The following is a 19,260-nucleotide window of genomic DNA, read 5'->3' as shown; positions in this document are numbered from 1 at the left end:
AGGCCCTGCACTGGATGCTGAAATGCACAATAGGATTGAATAGGTGTGGGTAGTGGTGATAGACAAAAAATAATGAAAATAAGAGAGAACTAATGAAAAAGGCCAAGAACCTAAATCAACTAATCATAAGTTCATAACCTTCCAAATCTAACACGATAGAATAAGACAAGTCCAGATATCATCTTTGCAAAACAGACACAAGGAGGTGACAACAAAAAAGAATATGATTAATGTAGTGTTGTACAAAATCAAAGAATAACATTGATTCTTTCTCTAAGAATTGATATCATTCCTACCAACCATATGGTGTATGTGAATATTCTTGCGGACAAAATTTTCTACATTAGTTACAACACTATAATCAAAGCTTCCTGTAATGGTTATCTACAACAAGCAACCTTTGCAAAAAACGAGTAAGCTAAAATTTCATCATTCAAGCCTAATCCGTGTTTATGCGGACTGGTAAATCCCTTCTCTTGAGCTGCTCAAGATCATCCACTGCCAACTGCCTATTATAATACCCAGTCATCTTTTGATAATGAATCCAGAAGATATTTGCCAATTTTCACTGTAAAACACTGGTATGAATGAAAAGCATGGGAGGCATGTGACCAAGCGCAGTCCTTTCAGTCAGAGAATGGTTGAGAGTCCATGCACAGATGCACCAATTTTCTTTGGTATTGCCCATAACATTCACCTACTGCAATTACATCTTCATTCTCTGGGTCCAACACAGGTAAGTCACGCAACTTATCCTTCACCAAAGAACTAGATTCATCATCTAAATCTCCTAAATCAGCAATTATTTCTGCATATATTTCACGACAAGCAAGGACGAACATAGCTGCTGTGTCTGGTTGTTGTGCCTCACGAAGTGCTGCTAATGCCTCTTGAAGTGCACCAGCTCCAACATACAAAATCAAAGCCCTGCAATTGGCCATGTTAAGCTCAGAACAAATCAGAAGAAAGAATATCATGTTAAGGAGAGCCATAGGAAATATATACCTCCAAATGTTATATTCAGAGCGAAGAGAATGCTCAGCCCACCTTTGTAACACCCTGGGTAAACACAAAACATAAAATCAGAAGAGGATACTAGACTTTTAAACTATCTTAATTTAAAACATATAAACTAGATTTAAAAAAAAAATTATAAATAGTAGTTTATGTTGCAAGAAGAACAAATATATAACAACCGAATGCTACCAGAAATTGGTACAGCACTCTAGCAAGGGAAGGGAAAAATCCCTTGGGTTCTGCTTTCCTTCGGTTTTCCCCTTGCAAAGGGGAGGGGAGCATTGAGATAACTTCCAAGATTAAATTAGAGACATGAACAAAATAAGTTACAGGAGAGGGAGAGACAGAGAGAGACCTTGAATAATCAGTTCCCTTTAAATGTGCAGCAGCTAAAGTAGCAGCATCTGTCCAGCATCCAGCATCTTGTAGCTGCATGAGAGATTATGTGACGATTAGTCCAGCAAAAATCAAGCAGACCATGTTGACCACTTTTAATGCACAAAAGATAGTTGGAAACAATAGCATTTTTCTTGTGACCAAGTCCCAATGTCAAACTATGTAAAGTCCATCCCAATTCACTAGTTGCAGGAATCTTATATACATGCAGGCACGCTTCAATTTCTGATCCATCTTTTTCATTCTTTGACACTGTTCAGCTAAGCACATCCTTGTGTTTATATGCATGTCTGGTATCACCTTGTAGCAACAGACACCACTATGATTGCATCAAGTAACGCTTCATCATGTTATTACTTTTTTCTCATCAAGGTTATCCGATTCTATTATCCAATAGCTTCAGAGATTATAAATATTTACAAAATTGGCACTTTCTTTTTGTCTTAACAAAACCAGTGCCAAACAGGAACTTTCAGTCATGCAGTGTGATGTTCATAAAATTCCATAGCTGGTTATATCAGTTAACAATTTCACTGACTCCTTTCTCTTAGGCACTTAGTTGTGGAAACCAATGCCAAACCGTAGTGTTCTCATCTGTGCTATTAAGCTATTGTATGCTCATGTTCTCTCTTTTTTCCCATTAGAAAATATGTTTCCATTTGTAGTGTCATGACGATTCTCTCTAATTTAAACATTCCAACTGATTAAAAAGGTTGTGTGGAGAGGAGGAAAATTCTCGATAAAATAATGGAAATATTTGACAAAGTTCAATTAAAATATCTTTAAGCCCAAAGCAAGCTTAAATTTTTTTTTTTTTTTTTTTTTAAAAGAGGGAGTTGGGTGGGGGGGGGGGGGGAGAAGTTATATGCTTCTGAAAACAAAGATTGGACTTTGAATACTATTGATTTTAAACATTAAAAATGACTAGAAAAAATTTATACAAGACAAAGATCCTAACCTGAGAACAAGCTTCTTGATACCTTCCAACAGCACAGAGAAGATGAGTGCCAGACAGTGACCTATCAGTCCTGACCATGTTGGCTGCAACTACCTAGTTGATAATATGGCATTAAAGAAGTAACCAACACATGGGGAAAACTATACAATTTTATTCCAATTACCACTTGTTTTAACAGTGAAAAGAAACATAAACACACCTTTACTGCAAGTTCAAGAAGAGACCTTGACACTGCAGAAGAAAGAGCAACTGCACGCAGGGCATTTGCAGAGAAGTAAGAGCTCTCTGGAGGAGTTGAAAGCAACAAACTAACTGCAGCTTCTAAGTTTCCAACCGAGACAAGACTGATCATTGGCGATAAAAAAGAATAAGTCAAAGATGTGAATCCACAACTAACAAAAATTGCAGGAACCTAACACAGCAAGCTAGAGGCAATGTGTTGCCGGCTATTTTACTTTTTGTAGGTAGAATGTATAAGTTGTATGAATAATAGAACATGCAAGACATGGAATCCAAAAATCTAGTAGCTATTCTAGTGTTTGCTGATCAACTTAATCTTTAACCTATATTGCAGATACCCAAAGTCAGTACAAGGACATGGCACCCTTCATTTCAGATTTCAGTATTTTGTTATTTGCAGAAATTGACATAGCACCCTTCCTTACTAACCACATCACGCATGCCAGCACCAAATTCCATCCATTTGAGGGGTGTTTCCCAACCTAATTGCACTAACCAAAAAGAAGGGATGCTACGTTGTCTGGCAACACCCAATGAATCCCAAAAGACATAAACACTTCACTCCCTTAAGCATAAGTAATTTCACTATGAATCTAAAGATGGAAAAATTTCCATTGTTTGATGTGATGGAAAAGGGGATGAGTGGAGTTTTCCACCCATCCCACCAAATACAATCCTCCCAAATTGGGAGGAAAAGGCGGATAGAAAAAGTTTTGCACATGTAATTTACTATTTTGTCACTTATAATTCAATATTTTCTATCGTCTTTTTATGTAATAAGCATATAATAATAAATTCATTTAAATCACTTTTTCTATCCTTTCACTTTTCTGTTCTCACTACCAAATACACATGAGAGAATTTTAAAACATTTTCTACTTTCTCACTTTTTCATCCTCCCAACCAAATGGAACCTAAATCCAACCCAACTTTTGGGACCTGAAATTTGAGCCCAAGCCTGCCGAAACAATGATGGGCTCTTTTGGGCCGGCAGACCACCGGTACATGATCAGGTCTAACATAGAGCATAAGCAATCAACTCATGTATTAAAATTAAGCAGAAATCATGCTTATTCATCATATTTTTTAACTTGGACAAATAAAAAATAAAAAACTTGTGGAGCACTCACTCGTGTACACGATTCTGAATAGCCTCTTCTCCCTCTAATTTCTCATGCCATGGAATACGCTCATTAGCAGCTTCCCATAACTCTTCTTGTTCAAAAGCCATCAACCTAAGTTGACCTTGACTCTGACCAGATAACACAATTTATGATAGAGAACATGAGATAGATTAAAATGTAATAAAAAAACAACTTACAAAAATTGAGGTTTGGAAGATGACAGGGTATAACAGATATATGAGGTAGAAACCTAACTAAAAACTTCAATACTCTAAGAAAGCCGAAAATAATTATACAACAGTTAATATGCGAAATGACTTACAAGTGCATCCTTCTTCCCTTTTCCTGGCATTGATCTTTCCTTTGATGTTATCCTCTTCAGCAGAGCTGTGTCATCAAGCTCTGAAGTTGATGCTGATACATGGACTTTTTGTGGGGACTTATTTACTAACTTATTTATCAAATAATTGAGAGCACGAGGCAGCTGTAGCCAGAAAAGTGCTTCGGAAGATTCACCAAATATTGCGGCTGCAAAGGCAAACCTCGCTGCACAACCTTTATTCACTATCTTCGCATATAATTTCGCCCTCTCATCATCAAGTATGCAGCCTTGAGCAAATAAGTATTGGTAACAGGTAAGAAAAAACAAATATTGGTATCAAAAGCTCAAATTCATAGTTAGAAACACCACATCTAAGACAAAAGATCCACCTTCTTTTCGATAAGGTTCTAATACTTTTAGGAGCATCTCTGGCACCACAGCGTCACCAACAGGTGGTAAGTCAATCATGTAGCTGCGAAGATCTCCTGTGTACGAAGCAGTTCCTGGAATTAGGTGTGGTCTTTTCTCTAGAGTTGTACTGCATGTATTAAACCAAGAGGCCTTCACGCCCAATTGCAATATCATTCGGAGTGCCTGTAGTGAAGAATTAACAATGAAACTCAGTGGCTCACAAGAAATGGACATCTATTCTCATTCCCTAAATTCCACATCTTTTTTTTTTTTTTTTTTTTGATAGGTAATAAAAATTTTATTAAAAAATACTGAGCATCATGTTCACAATGGTGAACATTCTGATCAAGAAAAAAAAAAAAAAACTCTATTTGCAGCATTTGTGTTTGATGTCAAGATCAGAGCATATTCTCACATATATTTCTGCTCTACAGAATTCATAAATGAGACAAAACACTATAGTTAGCAGCAGTAGGACTGAGTAGGCACAAGAGGGGGAGGGGAAGTTTAAAAAAGTAACCAAAAAAAAAAAATCTATTTCTGCTCTAATGAGATATGCAAGCTAATTTTTATCAATGAATGCTTCTTAAATATCCTTTTTTTCTTTACCTCTTAAAGGTACATGATCTACCATTGACAACTCAACCAGAACAGGAATGTATTAGATATTGCTTTCACTCAGTGAATCAAGAAGTAAAGTAGAATACAGTATAAATGTTACCAGGGCATGTGGAGTAGGAAGTAGAATGGGAGCACATATAGGCATTGGCCGGAATCTCTCTTTAACAGTTCTGGACTGAGGTCTGTAGCCAATTTTTTTGTCATTTCTGCATGAAAGAGAGGAACAGGATTAGCAAAGCATAAAACATAAGTTTAGATTGAAAATAGAAAATTAGTAATTGAATAGAGAAGCAAGTTTGTACTTGAATACGTAGTGCTATCTTACATGCTTTGTTTTCCTTTTCTGACATGTAACAGCTAAAAATAATTTCGACACATTACTCCATGAGGACCATACCACATCATAGGGTGCATAAATTACAGAAGGCCACAATTTGAGTGACACTAAGACATGTACAGAGAACACTGTAACAATGTGTAGTTGGTCATAAATTAGGTCTAAGTGGCTTAAAATTTTATCATTAAAATTCTTCCATATAATAAAAAGGGTTGGGTTCAAGTTACAAGTAGTGTAAGTCTAAGCAATGTTACACCACCCAATTACTTTTTATAGAATTCATATTTTGAAAATCCTACCGTTGAATTACATGTTTTATATGTTCTTAACATTCATACCAATTTTTATTTCAATTGGTTGTTATTTACCATTCGATCCATAAACTCATTTTTAATGCATTATTTTAAACTACAAAAACTTGAATTTAAATAATTGATTGATGACATGACTATTAATTTTTGACCACCTTGAAATTTTGCAAGCATGGAAAATATATGAATATAATGTAATCTAACGGTGGATTTGTCAAAATTCACATCTAATTAAAAAATATTAAGCGGTGTAACATTACTTAAAATTACATCATGTGTAACTTTAACCTAATCCTAATAAAATATATATATATATATATATATATATGTGTGTTGATGTCACTTTCATCAGCATCATCATTAAGCCCTGATTATTAGCCACACAAAACCTTTCACACCATGTACTTTAACCAGAGCTATAACAGAGCACCATCTAACCTCAACTGGACCTCATTATGAACATCTTGGTTATTGCTACTTATGAGATATCAAAGATATATTCTAGACATTCTGAGTCATATAAAGGCAAGGAAATAGAAAAGAATCCAAAAACTCAAAAACAAATACTGCACATACGTATTAACCTCAACAAGGCGAAAGCTACTATCAGCTCCAGCAATGCACAATATCAATGGGTCATTTTTATCAGTTCGCAAAGGCAACCAATCAAGCTCCAATACAAGGGTTCCTGGAAATTGAGGTTGTAAATGAGAATTGGCTAATGGGTCCTGCGAATCCTGGAAGTAAGAAACATGTAGAGATTCAGGATCAAACAGAAGAAGGATCTTCTAAAAGGGGTGGTGGAACAAAAGCATTTATTTAAAAAAAAACCTTTACATGATTTGATAAAATATGCACCACAGATGCTGGATTTGAAAATTGTCCCAGTAGGAACTCAACGAAAGTCTAAGGCATGTGCATAAAAAATACTCTACCAGTGACACTGACTAGATTTTACAAAACACAATATAAGTTATTATTTTTCAATACCATTTTCCTGAACACGAGTAGAAACTGCTATGCTGGAGGAAAACATTCTCTACTTGGGAGTTCAATTGACCAGAAAGGAAACCTGAAGGGTTTTTTGTTCTTTTTTTTTTTTTTTTTTTTGGGAGAACCTGTGGGCCAATAGATGGCTGTCACTCCCATGGAGAATCACACTTGAAAAAAGAGAGAGAAGGGGGGCAGTTCTACAGTATATGCCAATTTATACAGCTTCAGCTATAACAGAATCAATCTGGGTATGTGACAAGATTGGTACATTGCTCTGCGCAGTCGAAAGATCAAAGGGGGCTACACTTAGTGGACTGGAATATGAGAAGCCCTTCATTATTAGTAAGATGGGGCATAGGTCTAGGCCTAGACAAGAGAGAAAAGAACGGCAATAAAATGCTTCATAGGATGCAACCTCCCCAAGAGACCTAACATATTCAGTAGCAGGTAAAATGTAGGGCAGGAATAATGGACAAAGTGTTGCACATCAGAGAAATATTTTGTTTGTGCCTAAATGTCATGGCAAATGGACCAAAGAAATCAAACAACATGCACGAGTCTTTCCTACACAAGTGGCACAGAAGAATATGCCTGATGATTGCTCCAATTGGAAAACCCATCCAGATTGCCAATCCCCAACCATCAAACATAGAACACTGGCCTTGGTAGCTGAGTGGTACATCTCCCCTCTCTTAAGGGGAGGCCAAGATTTGAGCCATTTGGCCTGTTATGTGTGGGGATTTATGGGGTCAGAAAAAAAAAATTACAAAAATTCACATTGCATACACCAATAGTGTGGTATAACAATTTCAAAGCACATAACGGAAAAGGAAACAAAGCAAACAATCTCATTTTCATACTTACAAGATCAAATACAGAAAATGTATTGTCATAAAATAGAACAGCAATACGCCCTCGGCTACGGTCTCCAGATACAAATGGTGAGAATTTGATTCGCCGGATTCCTTCTCTATGAGTACTAAATGAGGAAGAATGTCCAGTTGTCACATCCCACCACCGTATGTTCCCTGACCTGTCTCCCATAACCTGAAAAATGAATTAAGTAACTGCCACTCAAAACAGAAATCTTGCAAGGATAAAGATTCTTATAGCTCAATTGATTGGCACCTCTTGGTGTTTCTAAAGGAGACATCTAGGGTTCAAATCCCCCATCTCTCAATTATCGAATTATCAAAAAATGCAAATTCATAGTACCAACTAGATGAAACAATTCCAAAAGATATTATACATACCACATGAGGCAAGCGGTAGGCCATGGCTGTAATCAATCCCTCCGATAGTACAAATGAAGAAGAAGGCCATTTTGGTCTAGAGACGAGCAAAACATAACCTCAGTAGATATACAAACAAACAAACCATAAATTTATGTAAAGTGCAAAACGTAGATTTTCAAATTTTCAAAGAATTATTTTATCTGTGATCGTTCAAATTGGCCATTGATCAAAACTACAATGGAGGGTACTAAGAGGTATGAGAGAGAAAAATATATGAAAAAACAAATAAAGAATCAAGTTTTAAGGGCACCATATTTCTGTAGAATAAGAGAAATTATTGAAAAAGAATCAATACTAATATCCCAACCAATTAATGTTGGGATTGAGAGCGAGAGATAAATAGAGAAATAGAGAGCAGAAGCAGAATTAAAGTAATTCTACCTGACAACCTATGTCCCAATGAAAAGCATACTATATGGAATTATATGTTACAAGAAGCCCATTGTGAGGATTTCTATAGAGAGACTAATCCTAAGCTAACCATAGACTAACCTTGGGCTCTAGTACAAATTAGAATGTCACTGAATGTGCCATAAATGCTGTAGTAATGGTACAAGTACATAGAAGTGAATTGGAACACATGAGATGGTTGTTGGCAGCAATGAATGGCAACAGTAGACAACAGATGGAGGCTGGAAGATGACTATTGTGGCTAGAGGACAGCCACACCAGTGTCCAGAAGATGGCTACTATGGCTAAAGGATGGCTACACTAGTGGCCTAGGGGACATTAGCAGAAGAAAGGTGGCTCAAGTATGGCATACACGAGACAAATGTCGGTTGTAACCACAGTGATTGGGAGGACAACACCAACAACCTGAGGAGAGCGACACCGTTTGCCGGAATGCATCAACTAAGGATGGCATTGTGGGAGCTGGTAGACAACGGCTAGGGAGAATGGCATGGTGGGGCGTGTGAATAAGTGGGTGGCCTTTGGGGAACTAGACAACTGCCTAACTCTGATACTATATTAGAAAGGTAGAACATGGCACAAATACCATGTCAAAGTTGATGTTGGGATTGACAATGAGAATGAAAATACAGAGAAATAGAAAGTGGATGCAGAATTGACATGATTCGGCCTAACAACATTCATCCACAATGAAAAGCCCTAACCGACTACATCTTTACTACATTGAATTTTTATATTACAATAATCCCATTGGGGGGTTTATATAAAGAGACTAACCCTAGGCTAATCATAGACTAATGTTAGGGTGTTGTACAAAGGATGTGCAGTACAAATACTTCAATACAAAAGTATAAGTAATACGTGTACATTTAACATTGACTGATATCCCTAACAATCACTATCATTTCAGTATCCATGTTCATCCTATGGACAACAAAAGATATATACGCAACAAGAATGCTGCCAAAAGCATGGGTGCCACAAATGCAAGTTCAAGGCTTATAGCACTATGGACTTTAAATTCTGATTTGAATGTAATAAACAAGGATTCAAGCATAGATGTCCCATTCAAAGAATATATACAGAAATATATATCTTCATGCATATTAAGAGTAGAATAAGACTTAGGTATAATACTTACGTGCTGTTCCTTAGGTTCCTTCTTAAGATTATGTCAAGTGGATTTTTTCTCATGAGATGAAAGTGTATTTCTTAGTTAAGTAACCACATGACAAAAACTTAAGAGGAGAATCTAAGGAACAGCACCTAAGGTACTGTATCTAAGTTTTGTCCTTAAGAGTAAACCATGGGTGTGAGATGAATCAGAAAGTGGTTCAGCATAGCAAAAATGAGAACATTAGTATGGCCAAGGCTTTCAAAGAGCCTTAGATTTTCATGATGATATACACTTACCAAAGGTGTGATAGATAATTCCAGGAAACAAGAAATTTGATAACAGAATGTAGACCTATGGCAAACCTTTTTCTATATGAACCTATTGACAATCCAAAAATCATCATCCTTTCACATTAACCAAAAGAAAAATGGAGAAAAAAAAATCATCACATATTCAGTTAGCTCACTAGTGGACCAGATACAAATATACAGACTCTATGTTGCACCTATTTGCATTGAAGAAGAATTATACCTGAAGTCTCGGATCCTTCGCCCTTGAACCTCAAAAACTCCAAGTGCACCATTTACTAGTGCAAATGCAAAACTTTCAGAAGAGTCATCTTGAGATCCATCTGAGCTCACTGCCTCTGCACATTAAACTTAGATTCATACATCTTATATATCCAAGGAAAACAGAAGCACATATATAGACCAGATACAGGTCTAAGTCTTTTTAGCATTTTTCAAAAAATAAAATAAAAGTTGAAAAACTATGTAAGCATATCAAGTAAAAGAGCTCACTAGAATCTGAAGATGATGCCACAGTCTGTGTAGATGCCACATCTGATGACACAGCTGTATGATCCCTAGACAATAATGATGATTGTGTAGAAGGTCCATTTTGAACAGGCCGTGGAACTGTCGGAAGAGTCCATTCCAATACCGTAAATGGAAGAGCTAATGATCTAAGCTACATGGAGATATAGAATAAAAAATAAAAAAAACTATTCAGAAACTAAAATCTTAACATGTGTGTACGTGTGCAAGCATGTCACGTATGTTCATGCATATGCATGTGTACATGTACTTGTACAAATATATCACCTACACCCCAAAAATTGAATTGATTGTGTTTTTTTTTTTTTTGGGGGGGGGGGGGGGGGGGGGGGGGTGGTGGTTGGGGGGGATAATGTAGAGAACCTTACTAAAGAAGAGGCCTTCGGGCTCGCTTCTGGCCAGTAAAACCTACAAGCAACTCACCTCACCCACCAAAACCAATTGCCGACCAATCAAAGGGCATTCACCCCTAATAGTCTAAGGAGTTTATGTTCATGGCCAGGAGCAAAATTGATTGTGCATTATTATTATTTTTTTAAGTGAGAAAAGTATCACGAGGAATAAACAAATACCCATCAAACACCATACTAATATGGTAGATAAAGGTATAAGATATGTGAAGGCGCAAAGTATGATACATATTGAGCATTAAAACCTCTTCAATCGCAATCAGAAGAAATAAATAAATAAGTAGTCCAAAAGAAAATAAAATAAAATAAAATAAATAAAAATATTTAGTCCACCAGACAATCTCAATGATAGAGGATAAGAAAACGAATAGATACTCTGCTATTAAATTCAGAAAAATCCATGTCCTTTTGAGAAATCCAGAAGGGTTTTTGGTGCCAAGGATAATGGTAAAAAGATTTTTTTTTTTTTTTAATTTAAAAACACGAATTAGAAAGATGCTTAGGACAAGGTGTTCTGAAATCACATGCGCTTTGCAAAATGAAGTTATCACTCCATTCTGAAACTTTTATTATAAAATTAAAATTAAGTTACATGCTGAAAGCTAATAAGACCCATATCCTAACAAAAACTTTAGAAAACTCAATGAATTCATATTGAGAACTGTGAGAACCACTCAAACTCCATAAAAAATTGAGAGCCTCAAGATAAACATGCAACTCTCGATTCCTTTACTGTCTACATCAAAGACATATTGACATGAAACATTGCAGATATTTAATACACCAAAACCCATTTTCATCTCCACAATAAACAGGTGTAACATATTCAAAGGTACACATTGAAAAAAAAAATTTACATAAAATCTGGGAATGTCAAAATGGTGAAAAGGTCTAATTGTTTTTAAAAAAGGATAAAATAAATAAAACACTTCAATAACTTTAGCAAAAGAAGCAATGGTTTTCCACATCCACCTCTTCCCACTCCCAGTGACCCCAAAGAAGAAATAAATCAATCAATCAATAATCCTATGACAGTGAGATAGTGAGATATACATCCCTTTGGAGAATGAAAAACAAAAAAATAATAACCTGTCTTTAAAAAAAAAAAAAAAATTCTTGCTAGTGTGACTCCAATAGTAATTAGTGAAGTTTAGGAAACACTTGGAAAGAAAGAAGCATTAAATGTAATGGATTGGCAAAAACCGAAAAACCAATATCACTGACCTCATGCACTAGGTCATGCATGTCAGTCATGCATCAAATATACCAAAGCCAATCATTAAATAGATATATTTTCACAAAAATTAGTAGCTGCAATATATAAGCTCTTTGGCATAAACCCATAGTCCCATGGTCCAGATATGATGAAGTTCAATTATTAGAAATGTTTCTGGTAGGAAGGGGAAAGAAAAGGTAGCTGCCAAATTACCATAATGGGAGTTTTCGTCATTGCCCAAACCTCTACAGGAGCATCACGAAACAAAATTAGCAAATACCTGCAAATTTGTTAACATAACCAGAGAGAATGTTACCCCAAGCTGCTGATGAAGTTACGAATACTAAAGAGTCATGCAAAAAAAGGAAAGAGAGAGAGCACTAAATGAAAGTTAAATTCCAAAAAATTCTCAGCTCTTCAACACAGCCATATCATACCAGTGATAATTTATCTATGAAAACTTATTGATTGAAGCAATAAGTTTGATAATCAATTATAAAACCTATGCAGCTATAAGAGCCTGTTTGGTTTGTTTTGAGAATTTTTTCTCAAAACTTGTTTTCCCACTCCAAAAAACAAGTTGAATCTGTTTGGCAAATTGTTTTCTCATCTAGTTTTTTTCCTCAAATCCTTTTCTCTTCTAATAAAAAATCACCACCACCCACGACAATCCATCACCATCACTAAACCCAGATCCACCACCACCAAACCGAGTATAACCACATCTTAGAGAGAGAGAACAATCCCAACCTGCCATCACCTTCGCAAAAACCCCAAAGCCCCTCTGTTGCCGTCTCAACCACCCCAACACAGAGAGAGAGAGAGAGAGAGAGAGAGAGAGAGAGAGGGCTTATAACCTGCGGGGGGCTGAAATTACAATAAAATTATTTTTTAAAAATTAGCATATTACAAAATGCCACCCAAAACAGAAAAGGGGAACTGGAAATAGGTGGACTTGTTCTCTAAAAAACAGTTTTGCACAGTAAAAAATGAGACTAGTTTTAAAAACGGTTTCTGAAAATAGTTTTCCAAACAAATAGTTTTCATATTCAAGACAACATAATTAGGTCTGTTTTTATTCCTGTAAGTTACCAATGACAAGCTAAGAATATATTCTCTTTGGTATGGATAAAGAGACTAATGAAAAATCACAAGATATAAAATAGAAGATGTTAAATTGATGGGTACAAATTTAAAGATGAGAATCCTTAATTGAAAGTCAACCTTCCAGATGAAGAAGCTCTTAAAGCTCTTATGGGTGCACGTTCTGGTTTTTGTAAAACCCGAAACATTTTATTGAGGCCACTTCGAACACAGGTCACAACAAGCCTATTGATGTAGCCTCCAGATTTTTCATTTGCCTGGATCAACAGATGTGCCAGTACACGTAAGCATAAAGTCTAATGATGGACATGGAAACGTTCGAAGAAAAGGTACAGAAAAGATGGCAATTCAAAAATAAAAAACAAAGGAAAAAAAAAAAAAAAAAAAAGGAATATAAAGAGAAATATGCAGCCCCAGGAGAGGGGTGAAATGAATGACATTTATTTAAAGAAAATAATATCCTAAATCATACCTGACTGTAAGAAAATGAAACCAGTCTAGAATTTCCAAGCCACCGTAATCCTCTAACCATTCCGTTGTGTACAGAAAAACTTGCAGCAATGGCGTTTGCAGAAACATCAACAATATCTATTGTCCCGCTTTGAGTTCCTAAAGCAACCAGTGGAACAGCAACAGCAGGAATGTTTCCCCCACCTTCAATAAAGTCATTTTAATTAGCTTTAGAAACCATAATATCCTTTTTTTTCTCAAATGTAGCTAACTAAAAATATTCTTAATACAATTCGAAATGTGACAAATATAGTAAATTAGTGACACAAGGAAACTAACGGGCCAAAGTAGCAGTCAAAGAAGGGGATGGTACAGCCAGAATGGTCACTGTTGAAGAAAGAAGCTGAAGCTGTCCAACCAAGCTAATCTGCATGAGCGATATGGATTGTGAGTATAGATAGAGAACCTAAAGAAAGTTGCTAATAGAAATAAACCAAACCGATCAGAAAACCATTCAATGAATTCATAAACTCCATTTAAGTAAGTTTGGATATACGACTAGAGATGACCAAACCCAATCAGGAAACCATTCATTGAATTCTAATGGACTTGGTAGAAATTATGCATCCAGTTCAAAGACGTTCCAACATGTTTTCATGCATTACATGAAACCTTCCAAGATAAATTGGCCATGCAACTTTCCAAACCTCTTCACTTTCTTTCCAAAAGAAACCAATTTTGATAAAAAGAGCTTGAGAATTCTGTGGGTGTATATTTATCAAAAAAAAAAAAAAAAAGAGAGAGAGAGAATTCTGTGGGTGTATGTGAGAGAGAGAGAGAGAGAGAGAGAGAGAGAGAGAGAGACAGTGAGAGCTTATAATGAATAATTTGGGGTTCCCTTTTTTCATGTCATAATATTACTGCTTTCAGCCAACAAGAGAGCATTGACAAATATTAAAAAAACAAAACTGAGAGAAAAATACTTTTTTTTTTTTTTTTTGATAAGTGAAAACTGAGAGAAAAATACTTATAAACAAACCTTAAAGGACATATCTGCCAGGCTGGAGGTAGAGTTTGATGGGCAGCTTCTGCCACTATCCATATGTTCTGGTTGCTTACCTGCTTCCATGAAAGATCCACTACTAGAAGAAATTACAGTATTAGCATTGGTCCCAGGAACTGGCACTTCACTGACATCAGCAACCAAGCCCAAGTTTGTATCATCCTTCTGAGTATTTTCTGGCCCTTCAGCAGTCAATAGCCAATTCCATATTTTTCCATCATCAGAAATGGAGATTAAATGTGTCTTAGAAACAAGAAGAGGTTCATCACAAAAATCAAAAGGAGTATCAAAATCCACATCTGGGGAAGGAGAAGATACATCAGAATAGAGCTTGCCAACATTTTGGAAGGTGGAATCTGATTGGCAGATGATGACAGCAAGAATTGAAGGAGAAGGGACAGGTGTGCCAATTGAGGGAATCAACTCTTCAATTGCGCACATTATGTGCACCTGCTCTCCTCTGTGACAATATAAAATAAGTATATTCCCTTTGGACCCAAACAACATTTGCGTTCAAATCAATTAATATTTATGTCAGAGAAATTAGAAATTTAAAATGCCAATTATACAAAGTATTACAACTTGATTAACGTTCAAAAGCATATAGTAACAGAGATAAGCATACACCAGTCCACTTAAAGATATTGCAATGCAACATAATGCCAGTAGCGATGGTAAGTATACACATCATTATCTAGTTTCTAGATATGTTCAGCACTCTCATAGCCCAAATTATATGAGTCCACCCTTAGCACCCAAAATGCCCTAAACTAACTTAACCAGAAATTTCCAACAACCTATCATGCAAACTCTCAATGTCCAGACAAGCCTCTGTATTACAGTGCAAAATAATGCCAGTGGCAATGGTAAGATACACATCATTATGTAAACTCAATCTTAGAATCCAAGATGACCTTAACGATACAATCACTATCTAATTGATCATGGCATTAGAGCAGGTGGTTCTTAGTTCAAACTCGGTCTCCACTCTACCTCTCATTTAAGAATAATGGTTAAATGATTAGATTCACTCTTTCCTAGCAGCTTAAGGTTTGGGAAGAACTAGTAATTTATCAAATCAAAATGGTTCAAATCCTCTAAAGGTGAGGTGCCTTAAGAAACCTGATAAAGAGACTAACCAATGTAAATTGTCACATTTTTAGAATTACCCTGCTTTCTGGAAGCCTAAAGTTTCTTCTTCTATAAATTCGGAATTGCAAGTTTCTGTATTAAAGAAACACACAAACATCCATTATGCAGCTTTTGTAGCCAAAGATCCCTCTTACTCAACAATCTTTTCAGTTACTTTTATTTGGGGGGGGGGGGGGGGGGGGGGGGTGAGAATCATAGAATAAACCAACTTCCCCAGGTTGCTAAGTGGTGAAGCTGTATCTGAACAAAATGCCCCCACTCAGCCACTCCTCCACTACCAGATGAGAATCATAGAATAAACCAACTTCCCCAGGTTGCTAAGAGGTGAAGCTGCATCTGAACAAAATGCCCCCACTCAGCCACTCCTCCACAACCAGATCCTAAGCAAAATTAGGGAGGGCAATGAGCAAGTGAATGAATTAAACAGGGATGAGATGTACTTGACTTTGAGGTTTATATAACCTTGTACTATAATCCTGTTTTACAAGCGTAGAAAAGTTCTAATACAACAACAACCAAGCTTTATTTCCAAATTTTTGGGGTCAACAATGGATCCTCAAATTATTCCGGGTTGACAACATATATTATTTTCCGCCATTCTATTCTATCCTAAGTCACTCTTTGTTACTTCATTAATTAACATATTTTGCCAAGGGCCATGTAGCTCAACTGGCACCTCCTAGAGCTTCCAACGGAGGCATCCAAAGTTCAAATCCCCCCACCCCCAACTACAGAATTATCAAGACATGTTCTTTTAAAATACTACTACTAATGTAAATTTTGGTCTTGGTCTTTCTCTACTTCTTTTCATTCCCTCAACTTGAATGAACGCACTCATTGAGTTCCAATAGCAGCTGTAAATGGTAGAAGTTTACACTAGGCAATGCACCTTAGTTACTCATAATTAATGCTAATTAAATCAACTAACATATGCATAGCTAAATCCCACAAATTCTAAGATACTTTCTCACTTCTCCTACACTTCAATGCAAAGCTTATGAATTTGTCAACATTGTATAATGGCACAAATTGGTATAATAAAATCTCTAGCATGGATGGTAGATCAGATAACGAAAGCCTAAAATAGAAATTAATGTAGTTTCGAATTTCAATGACTTACTCTTTGCGCCGCCAAGTACTGAGCTTCCCGTCGAGGTGAGCACAATATATCAACTCATTATTCGGATCCGGCAACACGTCAAGAAACTTGCCGCAGCCACGAGGCAACGCAGATGAGAAGAGCGATGCCTCATACCGCAAATCAAACACTACCAACTCCCTGGGGAACGTGATGAACACAATGTACCTCCACTGCGGCGAAAACGAGAACTTCACCGCATAGAGCGGGAACACTCCGGAGGCAGGCGCCGAGGAATTCGAACCATTTCCAGTGCCAGAGGCGGAGGCGGCGGCGTCTCTCTCTAATCTCTGCAATTCAGAGCAGTCGGTCGGAACGTGAAGCTCCTTGAGGACGATATTGTCCTCGGTCTCGCCGAGGACCTTGACGGACAAGAGGAAGCCCTTGAGGCCGAGGACGCAGAAATGGCGGGAATCGAAGGGGTCGCGGCGGAGGCAAGAGAGGAATTCCGGCGCGGCGTCGTATTTGAAAAAGCATCTTCCGGTTGAGGTGTTGTAAAGAGAGAGAGTGGAGGCGCCGCTGATTGCAGCGAGGAGGTACGAGTCGGGTCGGGCCTGGACCCAACACAAGTCCTGGACGCCCGATTTGGAGGAAGCGGAGTCGGTTTCGAACCAGAGGATAGGAGATCTGGAGCGGAAATCGAAGAGAGCGATGCGGCCCTGGCGGTCGCCGGCGGCGAGGAGAAGGTGAGAGGAGGATGGCTCGGTGGTCAGGAGGTCGCGGCGGAGAGGGAGTGGGGTCCAGCGGACGGAGGTGACGAATGGAGAGAGAGAATTGGAGGAATTGGAAGAGTTGGGAGGTGGGAGAGGGAGAGTGGTGATGAGTTGAAGAGAGCGAGAGTCGAGAATAGCGACGGAGCTACTAGCAGGGAAGGCAAGGAGACCTGAAGGGCTGAGGTCGGCGGATCCGAAGTTGTTGCGGCTGGCTGGGCCAGGGAGCATGCAGTCCAATGAGTCTTGGGTTGGTGGTGATGCTGCTGCCGCCGCCGCTACTGGTGGTACTGCTGCTGCTGGTGGTTGTGGTTGTGGTGCTCTTGGGCTCAACATTGCCCCCTTCTTTTTGAAATTTTGACTGTACTGATGAGAGAGAGGAATGCAGGGTATGATCTGTGTTCTTTTATTGACTTTCTCTGTCTCTGTTGCGACCGTGCGATTCGAGTAACGGAGGAGAGAGAGAGGGGGTTGGGGGGAAGAACGTTCGGTTATTGGGTCTAAATTTTAAACGGTTGGTTTTTTGGGTTGTGATTATGAAAGTGACTCTCTCGGACAAAATGGAGACAGCTTGCGAGTCGTGCGTGACGTGCGTCCGAATCCTGGGACTGATTGACGAACTTTCTTTTTTCTTTTTCTGCTGAAAAGAAAATATTTTTGACCGTGTGTGTTGTAACTGTTGTTTGTTAGAATTTTTTTTTTTTTTTTTTTTTTGGAGAAAGCCTCTCTCTTTTGAGTGATTTATTTATTTATTAATTTGATAATGTGAGGACACAATTTGTAACGACCAATAATAATGTTGGGTTCGCACGTAAAAAGGCTCAAACAATATCATTTATAGAGCGTGGGTTTGAAAGGTTAGGCCTTGATCACCAGACAGTGGATTTTTCGTGGTATTCATACATAATTAAATCGTGTTCGCTCTAGGAGTCTTTCTCCTGGAGGCGGGCTGGGAGGCTCTGGTTTTTTGCTATTTTTCCCAACTCCCTCTCTGGATTGCTTACTTTTCTTTTTATACTAACCTGTATCCCTTATCCAGCGTCCACGTGTAGGTTCGACTTTCCAGGACTGATATTTGTCCCATCAGCCCATACCTAAAGTGGTTGGGGGTGGTTATAGAATTTTTTTTATTTTTTTATTTATAGAAATCCTCTCTCTTTTGAGTGATTTATTTATTAATTAATTTGATAGTTAGTAAAGAAGGATTTTAATTCTAAATATTTTTGTTAAAATATTAGAAGGGTAAACAAATACTCAAAGTGTTATTTGATAAAGATGATTTCGAACAGTATTTTCTTACAAATAGCTTTTATTTTTTAAAACAATTGCGTTTTCAAAAGGTTAAAAAATAAGTTATACCAAATCGGTGCTTATAGAATATTATTAATGAGTCATATTTTATATTTATGCATAACATAATTTTATTAAAAAAAAGTATAAAAAAACACCATTTAATGTAATATTAAATTTATTATTGTAAGGACACGATACGCAACGAACCCCAACGGTGTTGGACTCGCACATGAAAGGGCCCAGACAATATCATTTGTAGAGAGTGGGTTTGAAAGGCTAGGCCTTGAAAACCCGGCGGTGGGTTCTTTATGGTGTTCGTACGTGTTTAAGGTGTT

At 37.4% G+C, this 19,260-nt stretch overlaps 1 protein-coding gene across 4 annotated transcripts; it reads right to left on the bottom strand.

Moving 5' to 3' along the window:
• Nucleotides 1–206: 206 nt before the first annotated feature.
• LOC126715429 (uncharacterized) lies at nucleotides 207–18,223 on the bottom strand. 4 transcript variants are annotated; one of them, XM_050416025.1, is made up of 20 exons: nucleotides 16,905–18,219; nucleotides 14,609–15,092; nucleotides 13,909–13,996; nucleotides 13,592–13,773; nucleotides 13,240–13,376; nucleotides 12,229–12,295; nucleotides 10,354–10,522; nucleotides 10,085–10,193; nucleotides 7,984–8,059; nucleotides 7,595–7,777; nucleotides 6,314–6,474; nucleotides 5,190–5,295; nucleotides 4,447–4,651; nucleotides 4,058–4,344; nucleotides 3,742–3,863; nucleotides 2,571–2,715; nucleotides 2,372–2,464; nucleotides 1,373–1,446; nucleotides 1,006–1,059; nucleotides 207–927 (listed from the first exon to the last, which is right to left on the bottom strand). In XM_050416025.1, the coding sequence occupies exons 1-20, from the start codon at nucleotides 17,966–17,968 to the stop codon at nucleotides 627–629; spliced, it is 4,107 nt and encodes a 1,368-aa protein (XP_050271982.1). In that variant the 5' UTR covers nucleotides 17,969–18,219; the 3' UTR covers nucleotides 207–626. The 4 variants fall into 4 exon arrangements, with proteins under 4 accessions (XP_050271982.1, XP_050271981.1, XP_050271980.1 ...); XM_050416024.1 differs by having other exon boundaries at nucleotides 10,085–10,199; nucleotides 16,905–18,218; XM_050416023.1 differs by having other exon boundaries at nucleotides 207–1,059; nucleotides 16,905–18,223.
• Nucleotides 18,224–19,260: the final 1,037 nt, after the last annotated feature.

The sequence above is a fragment of the Quercus robur genome, chromosome 2 (assembly GCF_932294415.1).
Source record: "Quercus robur chromosome 2, dhQueRobu3.1, whole genome shotgun sequence".
Lineage (NCBI taxonomy): Eukaryota > Viridiplantae > Streptophyta > Magnoliopsida > Fagales > Fagaceae > Quercus > Quercus robur.
This window is presented reverse-complemented; position numbering and strand designations above follow the sequence as displayed.